Consider the following 25,879-nt stretch of genomic DNA (forward strand, 5'->3'; position numbering starts at 1 on the left):
GAAATAATAAAAGTATAAGCTTGAGAAAGTAAAGAATATTTCAAAGAAAGAATGTAGAAGATATTAAAGAGCAAAATAATAAGAACTAAATCCAAAAGGCCTTTGAAAAGCCTAATAAAACAGAGACTACCTTCTCAAGAAAATAGTCAAAATAAGAATAGAAGTACAACTCATCAATATTTGGGGTGAAAAGGGGACAAGAGCAATTAGAAAAAAAAAGAATACTGACAACTTAGCTAATGCATTTGAAAAAAGACAAAATGAACAAATTCCCAGAAAATACAGCTAAAAAAACTGACTCAACAAGATCTGGAGAAAGGTAGATAATCCTATAGTTACAAAATAAAAAGAGGGCCCAAAGTGATTTTACCGAGTTCTACAAAACCTTCACAAAAGAACACTATCTTATACAAACTGTTCTAGAAAACAGAAAAAGAAAGAACACTCCCTAAATCATTTTGTGAAGTTAGATTTAATTTTCACATCAAAATCAGATAAAGTGGGGGAAAAAAGTACAGGCCAGTCTCAATCATGATCAAAAATGCAACAACCTATACAAAACATTAGCAAACAAAATCCAGCAAAGTTTAAAAAAAGAGAAGAAAATATATCACTGCAAGTTGGGTTATCACCAGGAATGCAACATCAGAAAAATCTATTTTTTCACTGTAACAGTAAAAAAGAAATATTTATTTTATCAATTCAAAAGCAGGAAAAAACTGACAGGATTTAATAATTCATGGCTACATTAAAAAAAAAAACCCTCTTAAACTAGGAACAGAACTATAAATACCATCCTTAGCAGTGAAAAGTTATAAGCATTCAGTTTAAAATTAGAAATAAAACAAGGATGTGCACAGGAATTGTTCTAGTATTTTGCTGGTGGTCCCAACCAGCTCAATAAGAAAAAGGAATTAAAAGGTATAAGGAAAAAACTCATCATTTAGTGACTTTCTACATAGAAATTTCAGAGACTCCACCAATAAATTATTATAGTTGATAAGAATTATCAGTAAAGTTAATAAAAGTTGGGTGGCTGGATACAAATATACTAAAATGCGTTGTTATTTACCAGCAACAAAAAAATATAAAATACCTAGGAATAAATCTAATCAAAGACATGTACACCATCTTTGAAAAAAACAACTCTTAAGACTTTACTGAATGACTTTAACTAAAGGAAACAAACAAATGTAGATATAAACCATGAATAAAGGCTCAAAACCATAAAGATCTGATTTCTCCATAAATTTATCAAGCAATTTAATACCATTCCAATAAAAATCCCAATAGGGACTGTTAAAGAACTTAAAACTACATATAAAATTTATATAGAAGAATGAAGTGGCCAAAAATAGACACGACATCCCTGAGAAGAATGTACCCTCTATCAAAAAGATAAGTTCTGAGAATATAATGTACATTATAATGAATATAGTTAATGATATACTATTGTATATTTGAAAGCTGCTAAGAGTAGATCTTAGAAGTTCTCATCACAAGGGAAAAGTGTGTAACTATGTATGGTTGTGTAACTATGTCAACTAGACTTATCGTGGCCATCATTTCACTATATATATATATATGAAATCAAATCATTATGTTGCATATTTGAAACTGCTATACATCATTACATACCAGTTTTTTAAAACTGACCATCTTAAAATTAAATATATTTGACCATTTTAAAATTAAAAAGGTTAGCTTAAACTGTAGAAAAAAATGTTAAAAAAAAAAAAGCGTGTGAATCAGTAAGAAAATTACAAATAACACAGTAAAAAAAAAATGGCAATATAAATGAATAGATCTTTTAGGACAATGGGACACATGAATGGCAAACCAACATATAAAATGTCAACTACATTTGTTAACAGGGGAATGCAAATTAAGACCATAAGGAGATACTATTTTATAAATCACTTTATTGCTGTATCTGTGCTATCGCCTAGGGTAGCAACAAGCCATATGGAGTCATTTAACACTTAAAATGTGACTACTATGGCTAGGGGACTGCATTTTAAATTTAATTTTAATTAATTTAACTTTACACAGCCACAGGTAGTCAGGGGCTATCATACTGGACACATAATTCTAGAGAAACATGCACACATGTACAAAGTTTGTCCATCAGCACCATGTGTCATAATTCAAACATTCAGTCACAGGAAAATGAACAAAGTTTGATATCTCAAATAATGCACTATTATACAGCAGTGAAAGTAAATGAATTACAGCTGCACATACACAAAACTGTCTTAGTCACAGAAACAATCTGAGCGAAAAGCCAAATTCACAGAAGATGGTGCACTGACCATGAAATATTTTTAATAAAGTTCAAAAATAAGCAAGTTATTACATGGTTCATGGATACCTATATAGGAAGCAAAAAAAGAACCCTACTAAGTAAAGAAAGACTAAAGAATGCTGAACTAGACTTAGGAAAGTGGTGTGAGGTGACAAGGCAGGGAGACAGAATGGGGAAGAGCACAGAGGCAGACTCGGTATCACTAATGCTCTAGGTCTTAAGATGAGTGAGGGGTTCAAAGGCTCTTGTTTTATTACTATGCTTGCTTCCCTGGTGGTTCAGTTGGTAAAGTGTCTGCCTGCGATGCAGGAGACCTGGGTTTGATCCCTGGGTCGGGAAGATCCTCTGGAGAAGGAAATGGCAACCCACTCCAGTACTCTTGCCTGGACAATCACATGCATGGAGGAGCCTGGTAGGCTACAGTCCATGGGGTCGCAAAGAGTCAGACACGACTGAGCGACTTCTCTCTCTCTTCATACACACATCAGGCATCAGACTTTCACTGAGCATTACAGTCATCCACGAACTTAGACTCCCAGACCTCACTCCATACTGAGCGGCATCAGTGAGAGGCAATTCACAGGATTAACAAACTCCCAGGTGACTCTAATAAACCCAAAGCTGGGTAGATTAGGAACACCTGCCCCAGGAGAATCATTTACTACCTTGCTGCACAAAACAACAATGAAGGATATCTAATAAAAGGTGGTATATAAGGACTAGGAGGGGCTTCCCTGGTGGCTCAGATAGTAAAGACCTGGGTTTGATCCTAGGTTGGGAAGATCCCCTGGAGGAAGGTATGGAAACCCATGTCAGTATTCTTGCCTGGAAAATCCCCATGGACAGAGGAGTCTGGCGGGTACAGCCTATGGGGTCGCAAAGAGCCCGACACAGCTGAGCGAATAAGCACAGCACAGCACAAGGACTAGGAGAGATACTTACAACACCCATTCTGCTAGAAGCAAGGAACTAGAGACACTGATGGACTACCTAGAGACCCCCCTCTTGGTGCAGCCCAATACAACCCACCCAAGTCCGAATCCCCAAGGATACTGGACCCGGCAAGCAACTTTATATGAAAAGTTGAAAGGAAAAAAATCCATGGCTTGGGTAACTGGCCCTTTTCAGGCCTCTGATAGGCCTCCCCTTTGCTGCTATGCCATGATGACATTTTTACATGTAAAAAATGTTGCGAGCAATATTTCCAGGAAATTGTTCCAGCATTCAGTGTTTTACAAACCACAAAACTCCATCAAAGCACTTTCTTCAAAACATGTGGCTGGCTGCCAAAATACCATATTGATTTTCCTAACAGACTACACTTCAGCTTAGTATCATTTTGCTTTTAGTAGAGTTGGTCAAATTGAAATGACCAAATTTAATCACTTTGGTGTCATTTCAGGGTTTGAAAGGGAACAAACAACAGAGAACTTACCAAAACCTCTAGGAAGTGCTGCCACCCCACATCAAACAAGCAGAGTTCCAGCCAGGTGTGTAACCCTGTCCCAGCTGCCACCTTCTTACGGACCTCAGGGCCTTTGACCCAGCTCTTCTCCCAGCCTGGGATGTTCCGCTCTCCTTGTCTGCCTATTAAAGCCCTCACAGTCCTATAATCAGTTGCCTTTCTAATGCCTTCCTTAACTTCCCCAACACAAGTCACATATACCCACTCCAGGCAGTTATTTCTCCTCCCTGCTCTCATTCAGTTCATTTCAGTCGCTCAGTCATGTCCGACTCTGCGACCCCGTGAATCGCAGCATGCCAGGCCTCCTCCCTGTCCATCACCAACTCCCAGAGTTCACTCAAATTCAGGTCCATCGAGTTGGTGATGCCATCCAGCCATCCCATCCTCTGTCGTCCCCTTCTCTTTCTGCCCCCAATCCCTCCCAGCATCAGAGTCTTTTCCAATGAGTCAAGTGTTCGCATGAGGTGGCCAAAGTATTGGAGTTTCAGCTTTAGCATCAGTCCTTCCAATGAACACCCAGGACTGATCTCCTTTAGGATGGACTGGTTGGACCTCCTTGCAGTCCAAGGGACTCTCAAGAGTCTTCTCCAACACCAAATTCAAAAGCATCAATTCTTTGGTGCTCAGTTTTCTTCACAGTCCAACTCTCACATCCATACATGACCACTGGAAAAACCAGTCTTGACTAGATGGACCTTTGTTGGCAAAGTAATGTCTCTGCTTTTTAATATGCTATCCTCCCTGCTCTCATTACACCCTACATAAATCCTTCCACAGAACTTGCTACCTTGTTTGCCTAGAAACACAGATGCTCAAATGTTGAATTCCACCTCTCCTGTTACTTTTTGACTTTGGACAAAGGTTCTCAACCTCTGAGATTCTCAGTCTCTGTACTTCATAGAGGAATAAAATATCACCAGCACCGAAAGTACTTAAGTGTCTAATGAAGAGTGGTTATTATGTTGAATGAACAGAGACACCAAGGTCAAAGGTGTCAGAAAACACCAAATCTGACAGGGGAGCAAGGGAGGGCCACAAGGAACTTCACCAAGCCCTGTGCTTAGGTAACTCTGTTCTGACTACCATTACTCTGGCATCTTGGGGCACACAGTCAGAGGGAGATTAAAGTCGTGTGAATGCAGGCTGACCTCTTATGCTTCACAGCTCCTGCCAACAGCTTTGCCTGGGAGAACTTGTTCTTGGTTTCTATGGGTTTCACAGCTTTCTTCTCCACTTCCTTCTTGTTTTCTGAAGAAATTCCAACCTTGTTGAGATTACTGTGAGTTACAGGTTAAGGATCAAACTAAGTAAAAAGAAGAGCTATAGCAAGACAGTGATAAATCAAGACGAGCACTTCAGCTCTGCCATGGAATGTTTGGCCTACTTATTTAAAAAATGCCCTCCCCAGACTTTTCTTTCAGTCCAGTGTTTAGGACTCCATGTTTCCACTGCAGGGGGATAGATTCAATCCCTGGTTGGGGAACTAAGATTCCACATGCCAAGAAGCACTGCCAAAGGAAAAAAAAAAAGCCCCCCACCTTTATTCTGCCAGTCAAATCCAGCTGATTTAAAGAGAAATGAAGATGACTAGGAGGAAGATCTTTGGACACCTCATGCAAAGAGTTGACTCACTGGAAAAGACTCTGATGCTGGGAGAGATTGGGGGCAGGAGGAGAAGGGGACGACAGAGGATGAGATGGCTGGATGGCATCACGGACTCGATGGACATGAGTCTGAGTGAACTCCAGGAGATGGTAATGGACAGGGAGGCCTGGTGTGCTGCGATTCATGGGGTCGCAAAGAGTCGGACACGACTGAGCGACTGAACTGAACTGAGGAGGAAGATGGCAAAGCAAGCCCAAAATAATACAGAGAAGCAATGTTTCTCCCTTTGATTCCCAAAGAAAATCCTGAGGATGACCAGAACACGTGCTATTACCAAAAACATGGCCAATATCATACTTGTTGGGGAAAACGAAGATCCTGAAGAATCCAACAGAAAAAAGTGTAGCTCCCCTGAATGCAGAAAAATTATTTGATTTCCCTCTAAGGATAAAATAAAATTTTGCAGAGTGTCCTATGACTATTAGTAGCATTCAGCTTTAGATATTATGAAGACTAACTCCTATTCTGTGGATGTAAGACATCAGAATCATCTTAAGGCTCATTTAAAAAACAGGGTCCCTCCCCTGTCCCAAACCTACTTACTGAATGAGGACTTCCAAAGGCCCAGGAACCTGTATTAAACACTCTGAGGGTGATTTTAATGAGAAACCCCTGTGCATAGACAATACAACACAAGGACTGAAAAGCTGTTTAAAAGCATAAAACCACCAGTTCATTTGTTACATACTGTTTTCAAGTTTGATGTCAATCTATGGCTCCCAAGGTTTGTCGATTTCTTTTGTTCTCTTCACCAACTGCCTCCTCTCCTTCCCTTTCATGCTCTCTCACAACGTATTAGTCAATAAATAAGTACTGGAACATGGTGCAATTCCTTACTTGAGATGAGGTGGTGCCTTGCTGGAACAACAGCGACATCTAGTGCTCAAGATATCCAAGACGTATGTATTATCAGCCCAGAGGAGTGGAGGTGGGACTACACGGTCTAAGCTATTCCTGTATGTTTGAACAATGGAAAAACTGGGTACCAGAAATTAGGAAATTTTAATTTCTAATTCTAGTGTCTAATTTTCAGGGGCTCAATTCTTGTGGGAACCAGTTATCTTAAACATTTGTAATATTCAATAGGGATTATACTTTATACTCAGCATTATTCTGAGTTTCATTTATATTTGATGTTTTTAAGGTAATCATGGAAACTGATATGTTAATACTAAATGTTCATTTTTTTTTAAGAATAAAAATGAAATAGAAATTTCATCTTTTTAGTACAGAATATCAAAATCCATGCGCATGCTGTGATTTTTACCTACAACTCCACCATAAAGGATAGAAACTTTCAAGTACAACAGAAAAAATTTAACAAAATCACACATTTATAATACCAAGACAAAGACAAAAACCAACATTTAACTTTTTATTCTTCTTAAGTGAAGAAAAGCTCTCAACCTCTTTTTTGGTGGGCAGGTAGGGAGGTGTTAATATTTTTGATCCACATCCAAGGCCCAAGTCCTTTTTCCCCCTTAAGACCCTCTCCCCCTAAAATGTTTTAAATATACAAATACATTTCAAAGTCTCAAGGAATAGACTACACGAAGCAGTTTTTAAAAGGTCACATCGTATTTGAACACACATATTAATAAATACTGTTCTAACCTAAAGAAAACAAAAGTTCTGTTTATACTGGCACAAACTGCAGCTTACTTGTATTCACAAGTATCACATTATGAAATATATCTTATACCAACCAAGCAAAACCAAGAACCATCTCCTGATTTAGAGCTTTAATAAACAGATGTCTAAACCTCAATTCCTACCTCAACATGTCTCTGGCTACATGCATGCTTGGGATTAGCACATTATACATCAGTGGGTTGGAAGGCTTTGTTTCAGTTTTTCTAGACAGAACTTTCCAAGTCTCCAATAAAAGCCACTAATTACCCTGGAGCCTCCTCAGTGTTGTACTGCAATGTTATCAGGACAGAAAAGTTTCTTTTGCCTCACGGCTGCCCTGTTCATCCTTCCCTTTGAACTGAAAACCCAAGGGCCTCTCATACTCATACCACACCACCAATACTCTCCAGCATGTGGCCTTGGGAGACACTGTCTTATTTGCTTGCCTGCCAAATTAAGCAAAAACAAGATGTAATTCAAGTGAAAATGTATTTTTTCCTTAGAGGTAAAAGCTGGATGCCTGAAACAACGCAGTACATATACCTGCCCATCTCTGCAAACATCAATGCATAATACCATCCTGGGGTCATGACACAATAGAGTTGGGGAGGGAAGCTTCAGAAGAATCAACCTCAATTCTACAGTTGGGATGGAGGTGTGATTTTTCTATCATAACATTTTTCTATCAAGTTCTATCTTAGTGTTATACCAGAATTCCACTTGGAAAACAGAGACTGGAAGCCATGTCTTTCACTACCTGTTCAGAGCACGTTTTGTGGCAGCATGTTGCTACCTTATCTCAACCACCGTCAGTCACCTTGTCTTTAACCAAATTCCTGGCAATCTGTTCACATTTTCTCCTACATAACTCTTTAATGGGACCCACTGCACACACACTGCAAAAAAAAAAATACCAACTAGTGCATACACACTGGAGAAGGCAATGGCACCCCACTCCAGTACTCTTGTCTGGTAGGCTGCAGTCCATGGGGTCGCTAAGAGTCAGATACGACTGAGCAACTTCACTTTCACTTTTCACTTTCATGCATTGGAGAAGGAAATGGCAATCCACTCCGGTGTTCTTGCCTAGGGATGGGGGAGCCTGGTGGGCTGCCATCTACGGCGTCGCACAGAGTCGGACACGACTGAAGCGACTTAGCAGCAGCAGCAGCAGTGCATACACAGTCATAGCAACAATTTTAGAGGTAAAAAAGGCTGTTACCACACTAGTGAGGTTATTCAACATATAAGCTTGAAATACTCAAATAAGCTTTCTCACAGGAGGAAGTCGCTAAGGTGGCCTTTTTAACCTCTTCTATGAGTCATTCATTAATTTCTTCACACATATACTAAGAACCTACTATATACCAAGCACTGGAGAAATCAGTGGTGATCAAGTCTTTGTTCTTATGGTGCTTACTTTATATTCCAGCACTAAAGAGGCAAACAAACCTGTAAGTATATAAATTAAGATTTTCAGGTAGTGACATACTATTTTTAAAAATGACATGATAGTCAGTGATGGGGGTGGCTGCAACTTTAGATGGAGTGCTTAGGGAAGATCTCTGAGGAAGGGAGCTGAGACCCAAGTGTCATGAAATGCAAGCCCTGTAAAATCTGAGGGCAGAGCATTCCAGGCTGAGGAAATAGCAAATACAAATGCCTTGAAATGGAATCACAGAGCTCAGTATGAGAAGAACATAAAGACGGGCAGTAAGCTGGAGTGTGGTAAACAAGAACAAGAGTAGTTCAAGATACAACAGGGAGGTGAGTTGGCCTAAATCATGCAGACCCTTGTAGGGCCTGATTAAGAATGCAGATTTTAAGTCTAAATGCAACAGGAAGCCACTAGTGTTTGAAACAGGAAAGTTATATGATCCCACATGTTTTCAAAAGTTCCCCAGACTATCGTCTAGAGAATGGACTGGGAGGGAGAACAGAAGCAGAGACAATTAGATGGTCACGTAGTCCAGAGAAGGTCTAGGACGACTGCAGTGGCAACAGAGACAGCAAGAGCTGGAAGATTTGGAGTACATTTTGGAGGTAGTTTGGCAGATACCAGAAAAAGAAGAGATTTGGAGGGAGGTAATGTAGTGAAGGAAGGAGTAGTGAGGCGTGGAACTGAGAATTTTGATTGAGCCAAGTTACATTTGGGATGCCTAGTTAAGACATGCACGTGGATGCCAGAAAGATAACAGTGAGCCAAAGCAAAGTCCTCTTGGCTGCTTTCCCTACCTCTCTGTGGAGACAGACCAGGCTGTATCTGTAGGGAAGGTCTGAGGACACAGGAGGGTTGCTAAAAATTTCCTTTAAAAAACCTAGAAGCCAGTTTCTCCCCTGGATGAGGTTTATTGCATCGCCCATCTGTTTCAGAGCCTAATCTCACAAGGCAAGAATACTGTGGTACTGACCATTAGGATTTAGGCCTTTAGTTAATCCTGAAGGATCTGGACTTTTGATTGCCAACAGACTCTTGCACGCAACATAACTCTACGTATCGCTGACAGTTATTCAGCATCACAGGAACATCACAGTTGAAAGGGAACTAAAGATGACCAGGCAGAAGACCCTCATTCTATAATGAAAAAACTGAAATGCATAGATGCTGATGAGAAACTGACACCTTACAGATTCCTAGCAAAGTACAAAGGATATTCTGTATTCCTTCAGTTCTTTCAGTTCTTCTTCTCTTCGCTGTTTTTCTATTAGTTCTTGCTGCCGAGAAACCTCATCAAGGAAGTTGGTCTCATCTTCGTCTAAGCCTCTTACCATGTTTTCTGAGGAAATAATTAAACAAGGAACACTTAAAGCAGGCTAAAGGGAAAATATAGTCAAGATTTTTCCTTGTCCTATTTTTTAATAAACAGCAGATTGTTCAGGGGATTAGAAGAAAGAATTTGTAAACACCAAAGCTTTTGGATAGATAACATGGCATAAAATCAAAGCATCTCTCCCATTACTAAATGTTAGCATAAAATTAAAACGGGTATACTGAGTTCTAAGCAAAAATTTTCAATGTGGTCTAGATGGTAGAAAGCTATCTCTTTTCCACCAAATGAGCACCTAGAGACTAGATAATCAAGACAATTTCATGGCTGGTTAGAAAAAGTGTTGCACAAGGTAAAAGTGCACCAAAAAGGCCCCGCAGAGTCCCTCAGATGCTGTTTTTTCCGAAGCTTACTGAATTTGAACTGTTCTTCATACTCCTGCTGCTTCCTGTCTTTCTGTTCTTGTAGCCTTTCATACAGAGACCGAGGGTCATAAACCTCCTCTGGGCATTCTGAAAGAAAAGGGAGGGGGAAAAAATACATACTTTACAATCCGTTCATATTATTTTGGAATCACAAAGGATTTAAAGATAAAATCAAGTCTCTGCATGATCTGAGGGCAAAGAACACAAAAATAGTACAAAGTTCACAGCTTCCCTCTAGACCTCAGACAGGAGCCAGCAGTTCTCAAAGCCAATGAGTGTGAACAGGGCCCATGGACTGAGACAGCTAACTGGATGAGGGATCCACCCAAAACAAACCCTGCATGGTAGCAGCACTCTCAGCTATTCAGATTCTGGAGCTGAATAGCTAGAAGACCAGTGGAATCTTCTGGAATAGAGTGTGGTAGAGTGGAAAGGGCATGGAGGCGCAGATCCTGGTCTGCTCTCAGGTATGGAGACCTTACATAGGTCCCTTCACCCCCTCAGCCTCAATTCTTCTACTCTAAAGTGATGTTAACAGCCTGCAGGGTTGTGAGGATTAAAGGTCTGTGAGCCTCTATACCTTCAGGATCTTCAGGTTTTCGAACTTTTTCCCATTCTTCTTGTCTCCTTTTGCGCCGTTCATCTAGCTCTGCCTCAGATACAAACCTCTTTTTGATAACAAGGTTACCGTCATCCCCTCCATCCATAATGGAACAGTCTAAAAAACAAACGAAATATTTCAAGTGAGAGCTGTAATTAAAATTCTGAAGAGAAACAAGGAGATTGACCTCTGTTTCCCCCAAGCAACGGACTACCTCAAAACTTCCTTCAGCCTTGAACTAAGAAATCCTCAAGTAGTTTAACTCATAAGTCACTGACAAAAGCACAGGATTACATTTTCTTAATGTATTATGTAGTTTTATCAACATCTATGTTTATCTACAAAGTCAGCAAGAGGGCCTGGAAGGTGGTGAATGGTGGAGCTGAGAATCAGATGAGGGCAAAAATTCATACTCTTACCCACTTAATCATACCCCTCCCCAGAAACCAGGGATCTTCCTTAAGAAGAAGGACATGTCAATTTCAGCTTTCTTCTTATATCAAATTCCAGTGCTGAGAATGTTCATGGAACATCTTCCTCTAGTGAAGACGAAAATGGAAATGGAGGAAATAAATCCAAACATGCAGAAGAAAAGAACAGTCTTTGCCTAAAACCTACTGTTGAAGTTTAGCACATCGTAACAACACAGAAAATTTTTAAATTTACTAGAAAGAAAACCAAATCAATGGACACAAGTTGTTGTTGCTCCTACCTAAAGCCCACAACCCTGGACATTTCTGACTTAGCATTACTCAATGTCTCCAGCCTATCACAGAGAGAACTGTTCTGTCTCTGTGACCATGACAAAAATTCCTCAAGTTTTGCAGAACGACCTCTTATGAACAAGGGCCAACATTTTCTTAAATGTTTCTGGCAGAGAAAACATCAAAGATGTAGATAGAACTTTAAAGGATGGGAGAGACAATTTAGACCCTCATTGTCCTCTTTCTCGGCTGTAGCTCTCCTTTCTCATCCTATACTGGCTGTCTGGTTTCCTCCTCTTACCCTTATTTACTGGGAAATAATTCAGAATGTGATGGGTCCTCACAGCCCACCTCAAACAATTCTCCATCTGGCAACAGAACCCACCATTCATACCCAGGAGATTTTCATCCAACCCATACTTTAAAACTGCGCTCCCTTCAGGCAGCTGACTCTCTCTCTAGGCAGATCTGACCAGCATGATAGCTATTCCTTAAACTGAACTGAAATCTCTCTTCCTATAAATTCCACAGATAGGTTAAATACACTGGGACTACACAAAAGAAGCCAAATCCCTTTTTCAACACAACAATGCTTCAGCTGTTTGAAAACAACTCCCATTTTCCTCCTAATTTGTCATTTTTCTAGGTCAAGCATTCCTAGTTCCTTTAATCTTATAAAAATATGAAAAAACTGTCTCAAAACAGTGAACTTAAACTGTTATGATTTAAACCTGGGAAAGCAATCTTAGGATATGGTAATACAACTGGCATGCCATTGAATCCATCTCTTTACTCTTGTTACACTTGAAAAAATAAAAAATATATAAGTACTGAAAGAACTCTTCTTACAGTTCAAAATAAAAATCTTGAATCTTACATGCTTCCATCTAAGTAAGAATTCAGACTCAAGATTTATTCTTATAATGCAAAACTAAGGAAGTAAAGCCATTTATTTAATTTTCATAGCCTGTTGAGTTTTTGGATAAAGAAGAATTCATTTGACTTAAAAAAAAAAAAAAAAAAGAATCTGACTTTAAAAAATAATTCATTTGACTTTTAAAAAAAATCCCTGAAACTCAAGGGTCAGAGCCTTTAAGACACATGTAAACAAAGGTTTGAATTTGAAATAGAAACTCTTAGAGAATAAGAATTTTCCCAACATTTATCAATTACTTTTGGAAAAAGATGAATTTATGGGATTCCAAGACATTCTTACTCTCCTTTTCATCTTTTTCTCAAGTGTTAGAACTGAACTTTCACCCAAAGAGTTTGGCCTGTGCTATTTCCCCGTCTTTCCCATGTAGCACTGAATCAAGAATCACGGACGGTCAATGGAAAAGAAAATCAGGCAGAAGCACGTTTAAAAAGGAAATTTAAAGACAATAGGTTCATAATTTGACAGAAAAAAATTCTAATTCTTTCAATGGGTTGGTTTCCTGAGAAAAGTCACACTGTCAAAACTAAAAGCACTTGTAAAAATCTGTTCTTTAAACCTAACCCGACATTCCCTCATTCCCAAAATAAAGCTAGATGGCCATGCCTAATTATAAAACATTTCTGTGAATTTAAAAGGACCAACACTAAACACAGACTGCTTCATCCATCTCTTTTTTCAATTTGCACATCTCCTATAGGTCCTCATTCCCTGGTACTTCAACTACTATTCCCCTCTTGCCTGCAATGCCACCAGTGGCCCTCTGGTTAATGAATTTTCTATATTAGGAGAGGTCAAAGGACAGAAAATGTTTATGAACAAGTGGTCATACTCCTCAGTATGCTAGATATACTCAGAATATTTCTTCTCCAGAAATATTCAAAACTTCCCTATTAATAAATACTGCCAAGAAGCCAGCTTAACTTCAGACACTTTTCATGACAACCTAATCTAATTCAACCAACATATAACATATACCTTTTGTTGCAGTCTCCTTACAGGAGGGAAAACAGGTAATGATGAGTATAGATTCTGAGATCAAGAGACCTTGGTTCTGCCACTTGTAAGTTGTATGATTTTGGGCAAGTCATTTAACTCATCTAAGGCTTAGTTTCCTAATCCATAGATTGCACTCATCAATGGAGATTAAGAGAGTACTGCACAACATAAAGCTTTTGTGAGATAAACTAGATAATTCATGGAAAGTACTTAGCACAGTGTTTGGGACCTGCTTAAAAATGCTTTAAAAAGTCTGTCATTATTGCAAAGAGCTATGCTGAGCTCTGGTTATGGGAGTGAGAGAAATATACTACCCTATGCTCAGGGAGTGTAGGAGAAATAAATCAGTGACATAAACAACCACGACAAGTGAAGTGGGAAAGAGACTAGATGAAACTGAGGGAAATCAGGAAAAGCTTCCATGTATACATATTTGGTAATTCTATAATTCCCCTTTACCATAGTTATTTTATTGTTTTATTATTAATTCAAATTAAATAAACTCAACATCAGGCTGAATGCTGAACTCTGTGTCCAGCATTGTGCAAATTATATGGGGGTGCATAAAGAAAATAAACTTTAAAAAGCTAGTACTAGTTCCTAACAGGTAAACAGTGTATGTAACGAACTACCAAAGTAAACGGTACAGCTAAGCGGCGGCAAGGAAGGGCACAAATAGGGATCCACCCAGTTTCCCAAACTGAAAACCTGGACATATACTAAAGACTCCTTTTTCCTTATTCCCTTATATCCCACTAGTCACCAAGTTCTGTTGTTTCTACTTCACAATGATCTCTCTTTAATTTATCCTTTCCTTTCTAATCTCTTCTTTTCAGGGCCTCATCTTGCACAAACTACTCTAAGAGCATTCTATTAAGACTTTCTGTTTCTCCTCTGGCCCCCATTCCAGCTATTTCTAATTCCACTATAGCATTTATTCATTGTGTTTTATCACTTAGGACTATTCCAACAGCTCTTTGTATCCACAGTGTTTATTAGCACAGTGTCTGGCATATATTAAGTATATAAGAAACACTTACTGGATAAACCAACCAGGAAGAGAATTTGAAGAATTTAAGCAGAGAGGAATGTTCTCACATACATATTCTTAGATACTGTCCAATGTAAATTATAGAAAATAATAGTCATCAAATAAGCATTCACTAACGTGTCTTTGTCCCACAGGGAATTCTATTCAAACATCATACAACTTGTGCAATAGGAAACACAGGACCAAAGATTTCATCACCTTACTATATTAGATAACTGACATCTTCAAGAATAACTCTTGCTACTTTCCTTTTAATTTCAGCTAACTAAAAAAAAAAAAAAAATGCTCTCATACTAAAAATTTCTTAGACAAAGCATTTTTCTCTGAAGAGTCCAACATTCATTAGCTGTTTATTTTGCAAAAGAAAGGTGATTTCTAACTTCAACTTATTTACCTTCTTCCAGACGTAGAGAAATCAGAAACTAAAGTGTTTATTTCTAATTCCTACAGCTTACCTAAATTTTCACAAGTCTCTTATTTTCCTCCTTTGTTAGAATAATTAAAAACAAAACACAAATAAACAAAAGCCCAGGGGTCTGGGGATTTAATAATAAAAATTCATTTAGGGATGAAGAAGATTTACGTTGAGAATGCTTATTTTGTCCTTATTGTATTTAATTTTAGAAAGAATAACTGTGCCAACTTTTCTTTACTCTCATAGCATTTTTTATAGTGATTCAAGTTCAATTATCAAATTAAACATTACAGTATTTTTAAAAGGATTATATAAGTTCTTCAAATAGAGAATTCATGGAAATCCAAAACCATACCAAAATCACTTTGTCCCAACTTAAAAGTTTCAAACTGATGCAAATATTCAAATTCGAGTGACAGCCAAACAAACAATGTTCTTATATTTCAAGGTGAAATAAATGTTAAACACTGCACTACTGTGTTTGTACTGGAGATTGTAGTATTTAATTTCCAGTTTGGTGAGACAGAATGGGTTTATGCACAGCATGCTATATAAATTTCAAGAAACAAAACTGCTCCCAAGATAACTGCCATTGCTGACATGAAAATTATTCCATTTAGCTCATGCCATGATGCAAGTAAATGAGATCTGGTTTCCTCTGGAATTGAATTTTGTGATGGCAGACTACTTAAGTGTTTACATCACTGGCCACCATACCCTCCTAACTTCTAACATTAGATACACTGTACTTGTAAAAATACACCAGGGCAGATCAGATCTCTGTGTCACAATGTTCTAACATTTCCCCAAAGGGAGCAAAAACAATAGGCCAATCCACGTTTTTTCTGTTAGTAAATATACTTAAGTATTGCTCTTCCAACATTATCCTGATGTTCAAGTCACGTGAGATTTTAAAATGTAGGACAGAAATTAAGAGGAATTTGGCAAACTAAAAATCATTCTAGAAAAGACTGCTTTCTGGCCAGAAGGCACTTCTATCAAGCTACAGTAACTTAAGTCAAGCCAACTTTATAAAACTTCAGAGCATGACAACTACTACTCCACTAGCAAAGAAGACTGCTGCTACTGCTGCTGCTAAGTCGCTTTAGTCATGTCCGACTCTGTAACCCCACAGACGGCAGCCCACCAGGCTCCCCCGTCCCTGGGATTCTCCAGACAAGAACACTGGAGTGGGTTGCCATTTCCTTCTCCAATGCATGAAAGTGAAAAGGGAAAGTGAAGTCACTGAGTCGTGTCCAACTCTCAGCGACCCCATGGACTGCAGCCCACCAGGCTCCCCTGTCCATGGGATCCTCCAAGCAAGAGTACTGGAGTGGGGTGCCATTGCCTTCTCCAAGCAAAGAGGACTAAAAGAATCTAAAAATGAGGGCACAGCATTAGTAAATGCAATTCATATGTACAATGTTTACTATAAACAGCAACTTGAAGTAACCTCTTTTTGCAAGACATCTAGAAAACACATGCCATGTATTTTTCCACAGCATAAGAACAGTTTCATCATATGTACAAATACCTTGAATTTATCTACTGATAGATACACTGGAAGAAAAAAAGATAATATTGGTTCCCTTAGCTGATCCTCAACTCCCCTCATCCGTGCCTCTCAAGAGTATAAGCACTTCCCTCACTATATGTAATTCTAATATGAGCTATATTTCTTACATACAGTGATTCTTAAATGCAAACCAACTACTTTATCTAAAACTCAAAGGGAAAAAATAGAATCTGTTTCAAAGCTGGAGAAAAATATGGCCATGTTGGAATTTTGCTACACTGGTATACCTATACCCAACATGCTGCTACTAAGTCACTTCAGTCGTGTCCGACTCTGTGCGACCCCATAGACGGCAGCCCACCAGGCTTCCCCATCTCTGGGATTCTCCAGGCAAGAACACTGGAGTGGGTTGCCATTTCCTTCTCCAATGCGTGAAAGTGAAGTTGCTCAGTCATGTCCGACCCTCAGTGACCCCATGGACTGCAGCCTACCAGGCTCCTCCGTCCAGGCAATTTTCCAGGCAACAGTACTGGAGTGGGGTGCCATACCCAACATGGTGCCTCCCTAATAGATTTCCCAGGATAGCTTTGGCTACACATTATTTTACCATCTAGGTTGGCTTTCACTTCAGTCCAGTTGCTCATTCATGTCCAACTCTCTGTGACCCCATGGACTGTAGCACGCCAGGCCTGCCCGTCTATCACCAACTCCTGGAGTTTACTCAAACTCATGTTCATCGTGTAGGTGATGCCATCCAACCATTTCATCCTCTTGTTGTCCCCTTCTCCTCCTGCCCTCAATCTTTCCCAGCATCAGGGTCTTTTCCAATGAGTCAGTTCTTCCCACCAGGTCGCCAAACTATTGGAGTTTCAACTTCAGCATCAGTCCTTCCAATGAATATTCAGGACTGATTTCCTTTAGGATTGACTGGTTGGATCTCCTTGCAGTCCAAGGGACTTGCAAGAGTCTTCTCCAACACCACAGCTCAGAAGCATCCATTCTTCGGCGCTCAGCTTTCTTTATAGTCCAACTCTCACACCCATACATGACTACTGGAAAAACCATAGCTTTGACTAGATGGGCCTTTGTTGGCAAAATAATTAATATGCTGTCTAGGTTGGTCATAACTTTTCTTCCAATGAGCAAGCATCTTTTAATTTCATGGCTGCAGTCACCCTCTGCAGTGATTTCGGAGCCCCCCAAAATAAAGTCTCTCATTGTTTCCATTTTTTCCCCATCTATTAGACACAAAGTAATGAGACCAGATGCCATGATCTTAGTTTTCTGAATGTTGAGTCTTAAGCCAATTTTTCACTCTCTTCTTTCACTTTCATCAAGAGGCTCTTTAGTTCTTTGCTTCCTGCCATAAGGGTGGTGTCATCTGCATATCTCGAGGTTACTGATATTTTTCCCAGTAATCTTGATTCCAGCTTGTGCTTCATCCAGCCTGGCATTTCACATGATGTTCTCTGCATGTAAGTTAAATAAGCAGGGTGACAATATGCAGCCCTGACGTACCCCTTTCCTGATTTGGAACCAGTCTGTTGTTTCATGTCCAGTTCTAACTGTTGTTTCTTGACCTGCATACAGATTTCTCAGGAGGCAGGTAAGGCGGTCTAGTATTCCCGTCTCTTTAAGAATTTTCCACAGTTTGATGTGAGGATAGCTTTGACTACACACTATTTTACCATCTGAGTGGAGTTTGGAACCTAACCCACACTAAATTATACTCTCTCCCACCCCCACCTTCCAAGCTTTATGGATCTCCTCTCCAAAACCAAATTAAGAAAAAAAAAAAAAGGACTTTACACTATACCAAACATACAAGGCCCACTCATTCAGTTGTATTTTTGAAGTAAATCTTTATAGGGAACATATGTGCAAGGCAGGGCTTCCCAGGTGGCTCAGTAGTAAAGAATCCGCTTGCCAATGCAAGACTTGCAGGAGATGTGGGTTCGATCCCTGGGTAGAGAAGGTTCCCTAGAGTAGGAAAAGGCAACCCACTCCAGTATTCCTGCCTGGAAAACTGCATGGACAGAGAAGCCTGCTGAGCTATAGTCCATGGGGTCGCAAAGGCTCGGACACAATCAAGCAGCAATAGCATTATGTGCAAGTCACAGTGCTAGGTACTAAACTGGCACTACTTTTTAGCAAATAAGGAATTTGAATTCAAAAGAAGAGATAAGGTAAGTACAGGAGCAATTTAAGGAAATGGAGAATGAGAGTAAATGCTCTAAGAGAAAAGAAATTAAGCACTAAGGAGTTCAGAAAAGGAAGACTAGAAAAAGCACTGGGGAAGCTTAATTTTGATAGCAGCTACGACACTGCTCCAATACTTTGGCCACCTGATGTGAAGAGCCAATTCATCGGAAAAGACCCTGATGCTGGGAAAGACTGAAGGCAGGAGGAGAAAGGGACAATAGAGGATGAGATGGTTGAATGGCACCACTGACTCAATGGACACAAGTTTGAGCAGGCTCTGGGAGATGGTGAAGGACAGGGAAGCCTAGCATGCTGCAGTCCAAGGGGTCACATAGAGTCAGATATGAGTAGGCAACTGAATAACAAGGATGCTGCCCTGTGAAAGGTGGTGGAAGTTTTAGATAGGTGAAGAAAAATAACCTTTAACTCAAAGTTGCCTGAAAGACAAATTTCACTCCTAAAATCAAAGGGGGCTTCCATTTCCACAAATAGCAAGCTAGGTAATTGAGACCAATCCCTCACTTCTACAACAAATTAAACTGGAAGAAGTTTTTTAAAATAATTCTTAAACAAATAGAAAAGCTAACAAGACAGTAAAGAATTCGGCAAAAACCCAAAACAAGGTGAAAAGCAGAAACCGAGCCCAATATTCAAACTGGTTTTCGTCCTGAGGATTTCTCTGATCTTGAAAGCTACTGTTTTGGTGCCCTTGGGAAGTAAAAGTCAAAAGCAGAGAACCCAGGTAGGGTGTGTGGGGTCTGATAACCACCTCCTTCTCCATCTTAATCTGGTACTCCAAAGAACTACAGTATCAGGTAAAGGTGAACTGGTAAGAAAAAAAGCAGGAATAATGGGCAACAGAAACAGACCAAAGGACATCCAGACAGTGGAATTAACACATACAGATTACAAAACAACTATGCTTACCATGTTTAAAGAAATAAAAACCAGGCCTCAAAATTAACAGCAGAGCATAAGAAACCGTTAAAGTGGCAAGGCACATTTGAAAAGAAAAAACAGAACTTCAGTGACTAAAACATGCAATAAATAAAATCACAACAGATGAGTTTAGTAACAGATTAGAAATAATTTATGAGAGAATTCATAAAAAACAAATTATGCAGAATGCAATATAGAAAAGTAAAAAGAGGAAAAGGCGTAAAGAAGAGAGGGGGAAGGGTCTACATTAAATCAGTAAAGAAGGAAGATACACAACAGGGCAGAAACAGTACATGAGTATAAATGACTAAGAATTTTACAGAACTTATGAAAGACACTAATCCAAAAATTTAGACGTGTAATAGACACCAAACACACTGAACAGAAACAAATCCACAGTTGCATACATCATAACGAAAATTCAGAAAACCAAAGACGAAATAAACTGTAAAACACTCGCTACAGATAAAGCCAAACAGGTGGTATTTGAGAATGAAGACAGAGCACTGTTCAAAAGGAGATCAATAGTGAGCACACTGAAATTGCTTAATTTACCTGCCATGAAGATATAATTACGCTGATTGAGTCTACAGCTGAACCATAAACAATAAAACGTTTAAATCACTTTATTTACCAGATACATGGTTTTCAATTTCTGCAGCAGCAGCTTGATTCTAATCAAAACAGCAAGATTCTTAAACGGGAACGACTGCTAACCAGGTAAAAGGTATTGATATAACTGTTACAACCACGAAGAATTTCCTCATGAGGGAAAGGCACCAAGACCCCTCTGAGAAAGATAACTGGGCAGCCTCAGCTTTCAGACCCTTACAAACTGTTCATCTCAAGCTCTATTTTTAAGACTGTAAAAGCTGCCTTTATCTCTACTCAATTCCTTGTATCAAAAAGGAGTCTACACACTAATTCCTTTCAAGGCGTTGAGAAGCAGTGCCTTCCAAACCATTTTTATGAGGTCCTTGTTAACACACCAATAAGGCAAACAGCTGAATTATCAACGAATCTTACCCAACAGCTGGTACACAAGAGGTCACTGGGAACTCTGACCGGCAGACCTGCACTTGACTTCCTCGGTCCCACTCAAGACCGGAGTCGGACTAGCTGGGGTGGAGGGTCCGAGAATCTGCATTTTAAAAGGGCCACGGAAGCTCTTGTTTTCTGCTAGTTTCAAAACCAGTGCTAAGAAGGAATAGGTCTCCACCTTTACCGCGATGCGCTCCGGCTTTCACCTGGGCCAGCAGCTCTCAAGACCCTTCAACCCTCAGTTAAGTTTTCTTCAAGACGAACACGCCAGTTTGATTTCCTTTACAAGAAAGTGCACTGAGCACAGAGACTGGTACATGGAACATAATTAATGTTTCCATCCTAAACTAATTGACTCAGAAACTCGCAACCAGGCAGGCACCCCCACATCTCCGGAGTAGTCTGGAGCCGTTCCAAGACCTCTGAGATAGAGCCCACTCCTCGCTGGAAGCCTGCCACCTGGCAGAAAACGAAGAGGGGAGCCGACAAGAGACCCAGAGCCCCAGGACCGCGTCAAAGGGTCGGCATCCTCCTCCACAGGACCTAGAGGCGTTCCCGCGGGCTCCCTCGGCTTCCCTCAGGCTGCGCCCCACAAGCCCCTGTCTCTGGTGACTCAGAACCCCGGGCGAGAGCGCAGACTAAGGGCAGGCCTGGCCCTAAACTTCACGTCAGACGCAGCCCCCCACCTCCTCAGCGAGGACGCTGGCGCCCTGGTCTCGCTGCCTGGCCAGGGCCCAGGCCGCACTCACCTACCAGCGTGCAGGAGGCGAGACCCCCTCACCTCGGCGGCGCCCACCCCAAACTGCCACCGCAAACGCCGCTCGCTCTTAAGAAAAAATAAAAAGAAGGAAAACAGAAAGAATGAAAGCGGGAAAACAGCCTTTGCTTTGATATTTCTTTCTACCCTTCAGGGCTTCCTTTTCCTCACCGCCACAACAAAGTTCCGCCCCTCTTCCGGCGGTGTAACCCAATCCGTACCTCCCTTCCTCCCGTCGAGCCAGATGGAAATCCGGTGCCTTGAAAGCTAGCGGGAGAGATTTGATTGGGCCATTCACACTTCAGCAAGGGGATTGGCCAGCTCCCTCAAGGAGGGCGGGCCGAGTCGTGTTGTCACGTGATGTGTTTCCTGAACGCTGATTGGATGTGAGGAAGAGGGCTTGCCACCGAGGAAGGGGCGTTTCCTAGGGGACTGAGGGAGGGCCGGGGCGGTACGAAGCGGGGGGTGGGCCCAGCACGTAATGGCAGCGCCGTGGCCTCGCGTCCATCTTTACCGCTCTCTTGGACCTGTCACAAAGGAGTCGCGCCGCAGCCGCCGCCGCCCCCTCCCTCGAGTGCGCCCGAGAGCTGGAGAAAGTCAGTGCCGCAGCCCAGCCGGGAAGCCCCTAGGAACGCGAAGCGGGGGGAGTCCCAGGGCTGGGGACGCCCGTGAGGGAGGGGAACAGCCGCCTGAATCTGCGGCGGCGAGACAGGACTGGGCTGGGGGAGATTCTGAGGAGGGGGCTGGGAGCGGGTGGCGTTGGGCAGAGCCCAGAAAACAGCCCGGAGGTTCTCTATAGCGAGGCCCGTGCTTAAGGCTCCGGGAGAGGACCCTGGAAGAGGGTGTTTCCGCCTCAGGGGTTTCTTGACCGAGGAGATTGTTGGGGGTCGCCCTTTTGCGGAGGCCGAGGCCAAAGGGGCCCAGGTGAGAGGCAGGTAGCTCCTGGGAGGCTCCTGATATATAGCGGTGCTCCTCAGGGGTGGCCAGGATAGAAGGGTAGATGGGAGGATGTTTGGAGAGGTTTCCTTTTGTGGAGTTTGAGGTTTAGGTGGCAGGAGTGGCAGAAGACCATCCCTGGGGAGGCTTAGACGTGCCTTAGGGTCAAGAAACGCCTCAGAGAGAGCGAGAAGCTAGGAGTTGGGAGCCAGAGCTAGCGGGTTTCCCTACTTCGGAGGCCCGATGTGAAAAATGAGTAAGAGCCTGGGGAGAGGGGGTTTGCTGCGCGGTTCCGGGAGGAAGATCCCCCTCCCCCCCTCCCCCAAGCCATAGGAAAGCCCGGGTGGGAAATAGAGGGAAGCGGGAATGGCAAGCTTTTTCCTTTGAAACATAGGAATCAGCCGTTTTGGGGCACAGTGCAGGTGGAGTGGAGTGGTGGGAAGTCTGTCCCACCGACACTCCGTGCGTGACTTTTCGATCAGGCTTTTGTTCTACCTGCTACCTCAGTTTCCCTGTGTTTGGGGTCGGAGACTGAGGCAGAAATGATCCACTGAGACTCTTCAGTTCTATCCTGTATAGCTGTCTGAATGAGGTTGCCCCCCCTGGAGTGTTGTACTTTGAACTTCTAAAGGTTAGAAGAGTCTATTTAATTGACTGAAGGGAGTCCCCTGGTTGTCCAGGCCCCTTACCTGCCATCTCCTCCTCAACCTCCTTGGGTCTCTTCTGTAAAATAACACAGCGTGTGAAAGTGTTTTTCAGACTACAAGTTGTGTGAAAGTATTGTGATTCTGCCATCAAAGGGGTTGCCGTTGAGGAGTGAAAGTGAAGGCTCTTTCTAAACTGTGAAACAGTATGTAGATATAAGGGATTAGCATTAATACCGTTGTTGATCACCTATGGAGTGGGGGAGCCATATTGTACTGAAAGCTTCAAGGTTTCCAGCTTTTTAGGTCATATAGTCTAAACCCATGATTTCAGCTACTGCTTAGATGGGGGTGGAGGATGGTTTTTTCCCAGAGTTTTAATTTACTTTGAACCTCTGATGATACTGCAAGAGCTAACACTATGGTACACTCTTTTCCTTCAGGAATTTTTTTTTTTTTTTCTGACAGCTGAAATTTTCTTCCAGGTAATTTAATCTCATTATTGTAAACCACCCTCCCTTTTCCATATATATATATATATTTGTGGCCTTTTTATGTACAGATAGTGAGTATCATGTTTTCTCCCTCAGTTTTGATTTTGTAAATGAGACCTCTTTCTCCATGAATATTATGCCTGCCTGTAGTCACCCCAAACCATACATTATGAGGCACATTAGCAATGGCTTCAAAAATTTTTTCCCACAACGGTTGTTTCTGTTTTTCACCCATGTATAGTTTGCACTTCCTGGGATGACATCTTGCTTTGTAAATCCCTCTATGAGGTTATAAGTACTGTGTCCATGGATGACATTTTCCTAATTTTTGGTTAGTTGCAATTGTTCGAGCTGGTTTAACAAATATTGAGTAATTTGTGATTTTTGAAGTTTCTTTTTTTTTTTTTCCTAAACGAAAAGCTGACTTGAATTTCCTGTTTTTCTAATCTTACGTTCCATGAGTCTTTTTTGAAAAAAATCCCTGTGGTGATTCTGTGAGCTTTCTGGTTCCCAAGATACACATTGTCCAGACCTGCTGCTTTAATCTGAGTCCTGCTTTTGCCATTTTCATAAACCCTTCATTATTTCTGCACTTCATGATTATTTTTACTTTATTGATTATAGGAAGTGTTCCAGCATAGTCTATGTGGACTTTTTCTGCTTCATCAGCAAAATAACTTTTCACTTAGTAAAAAATCAAGGGGAAATAAAAACCTAGCATTTTGTGTGAAAAGTGAAAGTTGCTCAGTTGTGTCTGACACTTTGCGACCCCATGGACTGTAGCCTGTCAGGCTTCTCTGTCCGTGAAATTCTCCAGGCCAGAATACTGGAGTGAGCAGCCGCCCTTCCCTCCTCCAGGGTATCTTCCTGACCCAGGGATCGAACCTGGGTCTCCCGAATTGCAGGCAGATACTTTACCTATGTTACTTAAAATTGGAAATGTTCTGTTTTGTGGTGGAATTCTTGTAAAGTAGGATGTGACAGTCATAGGGTTGCAAAAGTAAGTGAAAAGTCATTAGACACCACAAACGGGAACCACACTGGAACCAGTAATCTATTTCAAAAGAGTTATGGGGGGGTGGGTAGTAAACTATTTAGCTTCTCTTCAAATATTTGGGCATTTTCAAAGCATTTCCCATTGAATTTGGATAGTTTTTCCTGGTATTCAAATTATAAAATTGAAAAACAGAATAATTAAGAAATAGTGAATGCCATAATTTGGGTCTCAGTGTCCATTTTAATAGGGAATGCTTGCTGGTTAGTATGTAAAATCATTTTTTTTACTATAGATAACTATGATATATACAAGGCTAACTGAGGTAGTACCTAATAAGTAGTGGTGAACTCTTGGAGAATATTCCACTTTCTCCCTCTCTAAGCTTTGGAAAACTAAGAATGCATTTGAGACAGCAGAGGATTGATACACTCCTTAAGTTTGTTAAGGAATGAACCCTGCATGTAACTTTTTCAAGCATAATTTCATGGGTCTTATATACATCAAGTAGAAAGTTTTGAAATACCTTATTTGGCAGGTTTATTATTACCTCAGTTTAATGTTTCAGTGTTAGTTTTTTTTTTTTTTTTTTCTTACTCCTTCTACCTCCTAAAGAATTAAGTTTCCTTTTCTGTGCTCTTTTAATGCAATGATTCTCAGAGTATGTCTCCTACCCTGCCCCGCCTTGTTGAAAATGTGGCTTTTTTTTTCAATTCTTATTGCTTCATAGTTGTTCATACTTACCTGCACCTAAAGACTACTTATTAATAATTTAACAGGTCCCTAAACCATTATGTTCATGAGCCAAGACTAGCATAACCTTGTCTCTGATACCTTGTTTTCCCATAAGTACTGTCGTGAGACACTTGGCAGCAGCACAGAGCTTCTTACCATGTCATGTGCAGAATGGGGATCCTCACAGTATTCAGGAAAGGTGCTTATTTGGGATTTATCATCAGTATTGTCTCAAATTGATCCTGGTTTTTCATTGTGCTTCCTTTTTTGTTTTTCATTAGCGTTACTATTATCCTCATCTTTATCAACTAAGTGTATGGACTTTTGGTTAACCTTTCAACTGCATGGTCAGGGATATACGTACCAACAATATTTTGGCTTATCATTTAAGACATGAATGTGTTGCAGTGCAGATCTAAATCCTTCATTCCCCTGTTGCCAAGGCTAATGTGTATAGTCACCTAAAAACTTCCTTGTACAGATACTTGAATGTTAACTAAGTTCCTTTTCCACTGGAAAAATGGTGGAGTGAGAGGCTTCCTTCTGGTGGACCTGACACTGTATGCATGGGCTTCTGTGGCAGGTGCTGGATTATGGATTGGGCACTCTGTTGTCTGTGGCTGCCCTTCATCCCTTTAAGGAAAGTATGAGGGACCT

The 25,879-nt window shown here is 40.9% G+C and overlaps 2 protein-coding genes across 13 annotated transcripts in view; one reads left to right on the forward strand and one right to left on the reverse strand.

Annotated features, from left to right (window-relative positions):
- PSME3IP1 (proteasome activator subunit 3 interacting protein 1) overlaps nucleotides 1–21,618 on the reverse strand; it is a 38,198-nt gene extending 16,580 nt beyond the window's left edge. For 2 of the 9 annotated variants that reach the window (XM_060397972.1, XM_060397964.1), the window contains exons 1-5: nucleotides 21,412–21,618; nucleotides 10,841–10,978; nucleotides 10,249–10,347; nucleotides 9,722–9,844; nucleotides 4,919–5,048 (exon numbers count right to left, since the gene is read on the reverse strand). In XM_060397972.1, the coding sequence (XP_060253955.1) occupies nucleotides 4,919–5,048; nucleotides 9,722–9,844; nucleotides 10,249–10,347; nucleotides 10,841–10,967 (479 nt within the window). In that variant the 5' untranslated portion in view covers nucleotides 10,968–10,978; nucleotides 21,412–21,618. Of the gene's footprint in view, nucleotides 1–4,918; nucleotides 5,049–9,721; nucleotides 9,845–10,248; nucleotides 10,348–10,840; nucleotides 10,979–11,280; nucleotides 11,401–20,647 lie in introns of all 9 variants that reach the window. The other 7 variants (XM_060397966.1, XM_060397969.1, XM_060397965.1 and 4 more) reach the window with 7 other exon arrangements.
- A 274-nt stretch (nucleotides 21,619–21,892) lies between these two features.
- Nucleotides 21,893–25,879, forward strand: part of RSPRY1 (ring finger and SPRY domain containing 1) — a 38,219-nt gene continuing 34,232 nt past the window's right edge. For 2 of the 4 annotated variants that reach the window (XM_042231676.1, XM_060397963.1), the window contains exons 1-2: nucleotides 21,893–22,015; nucleotides 23,443–23,484. The gene's annotated coding sequence lies outside the window, so the exon portion shown is untranslated. The remainder of the gene's footprint in view (nucleotides 22,016–23,442; nucleotides 23,485–25,879) is intronic. The other 2 variants (XM_004015020.5, XM_060397962.1) reach the window with 1 other exon arrangement.

This window comes from Ovis aries, chromosome 14, assembly GCF_016772045.2.
Source record: "Ovis aries strain OAR_USU_Benz2616 breed Rambouillet chromosome 14, ARS-UI_Ramb_v3.0, whole genome shotgun sequence".
NCBI classification, from domain to species: Eukaryota; Metazoa; Chordata; class Mammalia; order Artiodactyla; family Bovidae; genus Ovis; species Ovis aries.